Source organism: Sinocyclocheilus grahami, unplaced genomic scaffold (genome assembly GCF_001515645.1).
Source record: "Sinocyclocheilus grahami isolate Dianchi unplaced genomic scaffold, SAMN03320097.WGS_v1.1 scaffold882.1, whole genome shotgun sequence".
NCBI classification, from domain to species: domain Eukaryota; kingdom Metazoa; phylum Chordata; class Actinopteri; order Cypriniformes; family Cyprinidae; genus Sinocyclocheilus; species Sinocyclocheilus grahami.
Window position 1 is genome coordinate 36,648 of NW_015506061.1, and position 5,140 is coordinate 41,787.

Here is a 5,140-nt window from a genome sequence, read left to right on the forward strand (position 1 = left end):
TCTCCATGCCCTCCTGGGACCCAGAGATAAAGGAAACTGCTCTTTTGTCGATAATTTGGGTACCATCGGCCGTGAGGCCTACGGCGGGAAAAAACGAAACTAAAGATTCTCCACCCGGCCCTCCTCCGGGGGAGGGAGTGGTGCGTTCACCATCTCCTGAAGAGCAGATCCTTCCATCCATCCCTGGGTCGACTGTCTCAGGGCCGCTTGCTTTTCTGCTTGCCAGCAGGTTTGCCGGGGGCCTGGAGAGGCGGGGCGGCCCGCCCATGCCCGGCTCCATGACGCCGCTTTGCTGAAGGCTGCTGCGGATGTGGCACGGGAGCGGGGGCGGATGCGGGGGTGCTGCAGCCGGTGGACGGATGGAGGCAGCAGCTGCCCGCCGGGGCAGGATGTGTCGGATCGCCTCAGTCTGCTTCTGGGCAGCCGAGAACTGCTGGGCAAAGGACTTAGGACACAATTGCATCGCTACTGCCCGCTCCACCAGGGGGATCACCGAATACCCCTTCGCTGCACCGCCGTCGAGGGTGGTGAGGGAGGAGGAGCCCGCCGGCCGGTTTCTGGCAGTTAAAGGTGCCGTCCACGACCTGGTGAGCTCGTCATGCACCTCTGGGAAGAAAGGCACAAGAAGGGGGGGCGCTGAGAACCAGCGCGAGTCACCCTGAGAAACCAATCATCCAGCCTTGAGGGCTCGTGACGCGGTGGAGGTTTCCACTCGAGCTCGACCCTTTCAGCGGCCCGGGAAAGCATAGCTGTCATCTCCGGATCCGATTCAGGCTTTGCCACCATCCCGAAGGGCGGCAGCGCGGCCGAATCCTCATCGGACAGCTCTTTCCCAAAATCATTGCTATTTAAGTAGCATGTAAAAGCATTTGTAAATGAATGAGAGCCTCTGAGCATTTCTAAGCCCATTACATGCAACTTAAATAGATCTTTTCTTGAATCTTCCATAGTTTATGACAGACAAATTGACACTTCATGAATTATATGAATGCATTTTGAGCATTGTAAAGCCACTGTACCAATGAGTAACTACAGTAACTAAGAAAACCAGGACTGTGCCTAAAATCGAATACTTCCCTATTTTATAGTATGGGAAAAACAGTATGCCAATAGTATGTCCAAATTCATAGTATTAAAAATAAATAAATAAATAAATAGGCGAAAAGTACTCAGGTGACCTACTACTTCCACCTGGAATCTGAAGTGCACAGTCAATGGACAATTTACTGTCCCATGAGACCACAGGGAAGGATTTATGAATGGCAGTGAAGTGACGCAACTGATGAAGGTAGGTCACGCAATAGTAACAACATGGCGGATGTAGTATGTCCAAATTTAATTCATGCTACCCATATTCATAATATATAAAACATGCTTTTTTTAATGGCTGTGAAGTAAGTTCAAATTCAAATGTAGTACCTACTCAGACAGTATGCGATTTTGGAAGCACCTCAGGACTAAACAAAGGTAGGAAAAAGGAAACAGAACTCGCGACAAATTCTGAATAATTGGGCCATTTTTCTCAGTCATCTCAATCACACAAGGTATCTCAATTTACCTGAATTCACCTTATACGTAGATGTAGTAGGGCTTCAGAAGACTTAAAGCTAATGAGTTATGGACTTCTTTTACATTATAAGATGCCTGTTTTGTCATTAATTCTTCTTCAGAAATTCTCCTTTTGTGTTCCACAGAAGCAATATGAGTTTGGAACAGAATAATACTGATTTACGAATAGAGTAATTCATGAGGGTGTGTAAATGATGACAGAATAATACTTCTTGGGTAAATTATTCTTTTAAGCTCAACTGGCTACATCTGAGTGATGAAACAATTTTGTCTTGCACCTCAGTTTTTGAAAGCAAACACAAATTATGTTTACAGTAATGCACTTACAATGAAGATTTGTGGGACAAGACATTGATGAGAGTTTAAAAACAGAATTGCACAGACTAACTTTTTTTTAATAGTCCTGTTGGTATGCCATTATTTTTGTAGGTGGGATGAATGATTTTGCATCATTGAGTTTATACACAGTATGTAAACAGTCCTTTACACATCCTTTCCTTGTATCCTCGTGTGGATATCATTCCATAGTTACCAGATTTACACTGTCATGACAGTAGTTTTATATTAGATTATAACTTTGCAGATATCAGGTTAGTAAGCAACATTATCACACTAGTCTTGTGTATAAAGTAATAAAATAGTTATATGTACATGTAAGTTAAAATATATGTACTTTTAAAATATAACATATTTATACAGTTATATACAGTAGTTGTATAAGTATAACCACTACCACCTTGATGACATATTTACATAGAAAACTGACATTTATGTCAGAACAGCTTTTTTTAGCAAATGTTTAATAAATATTCAGTCACATCCACAGAGCAGTTCATAAGATATGAGACGTAAATAAACATACACATTGTGGTACTGCACATGTTTACATGGTAGTTTTGAATGTTTACATGAAGGTTTTTCAGTCTGATTGAGCCACCAATCTAGTTATACAGATTATTTGGGTGCATGTAAACATAGCTATTGTGTATTTTACCATTTTTCTGGTGCAATAACTTGCCCCCAGACTTCTGTTTTAAGTTTACTTACTACTGTACTATACACTTGTTTGTTTTATTTATTTATTTATTTTTACAATTTGGAGGTAATAATAAACCACATGCCAGATAATGGGCAGACATTAAGCTTTAGGTGTATTTATCCTGAACATTTGTTTATATTTAAAAAAAAAACATGCTTTATTAAAAGTTGTACTATACGGTGACGCATTGCTGCCGCACACATATTATTTTTTCCACTCAATTATGTCGTTTTAATGACATCTTTTCTCGTAATAACGACATCTTTTCTCGTTAAAACGACATCTTTTCTCGTTAAAACGACATCTTTTCTCGTTAAAACGAGATCTTTTCTCGTTAAAACGACATCTTTTCTCGTTATAACGACATCTTTTCTCGTTAAAACGACATATTTTCTCGTTATAACGACATCTTTTCTCGTTAAAACGACATCTTTTCTCGTAATAACGAGATCTTTTCTCGTTAAAACGACATCTTTTCTCGTAATAACGACATAACGTTCTAGTTAAAACGACGTGCGTGGCGTGACAGGCGTTTTGTTTCTTCAGCCATAGCCCACGGAATACTGGTACAGTAAAATATTTCAGCTTTTTGGGCTAGAGTCATGGCACATTTAAATGAACTGATTTATTTCTACTTTCTCCTCGGTTTAAGTCACAAAGACATTTTATTAACATTGAGCCACGTCGATAGGATTATTATTAGTATGCGAACACTACGTCGGCATCTTAAACATCTGAGACTGTACAGACGAAAGAATCAAACAGATCTATTGGAAGTAGCATTATTCCTCATGAATGAACTAGACCGTTATGGAAAGCTACATGGATATAAACTACTACATCTAAAGTGTATTCAAGCTGGATTTGTTGTCAGTCAACGTATAATTCGCCATTTATTAGGCATCCTGGATCCCGATGGAGTACAAATGAGAAGGAGAAATCGCTTAAGACGTCGGATGTATGTAAATCCTGGCCCCAATTTTATATGGCACATGGACTCCTATGACAAACTGAAACCTTTTGGTATCTGCATCAACGGCGCGATCGATGGATTTTATAGGATGGTAATTTGGCTCCATGCTTATTCTACTAATTCTGACCCGAAGGTAATCGCCAGCTATTTTATTAATGAAGTTGGACAAAGGATGGGGACACCAGCCAGAATGAGGTCAGACCTGGGAACAGAGAACTGTTATGTGGAACAAATGCAGAAGTTCCTACGCTATGATGACCACGACGAATATGCAGAAAACTGCTTCATCTATGGTTCAAGCAACCACAATCAGCGCATTGAGAGCTGGTGGGCATTCATGAGAAAACAGCATGCTCAGTACTGGATTAATCGTTTCCAGGATTTGAAGGAGAAAGATTACTTCACAGGTGGTTTCCTGGACAAGCAGTTAATATTGTTCACCTGTCTGAATATCATTGAAGTAAGTTGATGTATTAGCCTAAAATTAGGCCCAAAAGTGTTGACATCCAAAATCAGTATGGAGGCCCAAACCTGCAGAAATGTATATGTAGCCTATGTATACAGAAATAATACAGAAAATAATAAATGAAGGGAAGAATTCAAAATAAATTCAGGATTACATGTAATTAAAATGAATTATATAATGCATTTTAACTGCATTTAATCCTGAATTTATATTACTTCGTCCCTTCATTTATTATTTTCTGTAATATTTTAAAATTCGTTTATTCTTTATTAACGTTTATTTACTTTTATATTTATGTATTCAGATGTGTTAATTTCCATATTTATCCATTTATTTAGTTGTACTTTCTGGTCTTTAATACATTATTGGTTGAGCTCATTGTATATTGTAGGCTATATGCGGCTATGTAGTGGATATGATCTCACTGTCTAACATATGCCTAATTCATCGTTAATTTTGTAATTTTGTCAACTATTTTTTCTTAATTACACATCTTGTTTTGATGTTTCTTTTATTCCATAATAACATTGCAAGTTAAATGGTTTTAGACTATTTGTTTTTCTAGGGTCGAAAAAAGAAAATAGTCCTATTCTCATTTTACAGATATTATCCAAAATTATTTTTTATTTCAATCTGCAGTCCAATAAAAGTTAAGAAAAAATAGAATTAGCCTACATACAGGCCTATCTATAGAATAGACCAATTCTTTTTTTTCTTACATTTAAAAACATTTAACTTTTTCTTAAAATTCGTCGTGAATAATAGGCCTAAATAAACTTCATAAAGAATATTCTTCATAACGGATTTTATTTCATAACAAATATAGGAAGGTAACGATTAACTATCCTTAAAAACTATCCTGCATTAAACAATCACAAATATGACACCTGTAAATAAAATCATTTTATATACAGTTTAATTATATATAATTTTTTTGTGTCAAATCAATGAGGAAATTCACTGCAACTCTTCTGTCAGCTGCCGGAATGTGATGTGTTGACAGCGCCAGCATTGGGAGCATGAACGTTTTCTAATAAAATGAATATTTAAATATACAAATATCATTTTAAATGACATTTGTTTCGGAGCAGTA

The 5,140-nt window shown here is 37.8% G+C and overlaps 1 protein-coding gene across 1 annotated transcript in view; it reads left to right on the forward strand.

The window, feature by feature from the left end:
- The first annotated feature begins 3,312 nt into the window (after window positions 1-3,312).
- LOC107563623 (uncharacterized) overlaps window positions 3,313-5,140 on the forward strand; it is a 2,826-nt gene continuing 998 nt past the window's right edge. The window contains exon 1 of the mRNA XM_016248532.1: window positions 3,313-4,041. Within this exon, the coding sequence (XP_016104018.1) occupies window positions 3,313-4,041 (729 nt within the window). The remainder of the gene's footprint in view (window positions 4,042-5,140) is intronic.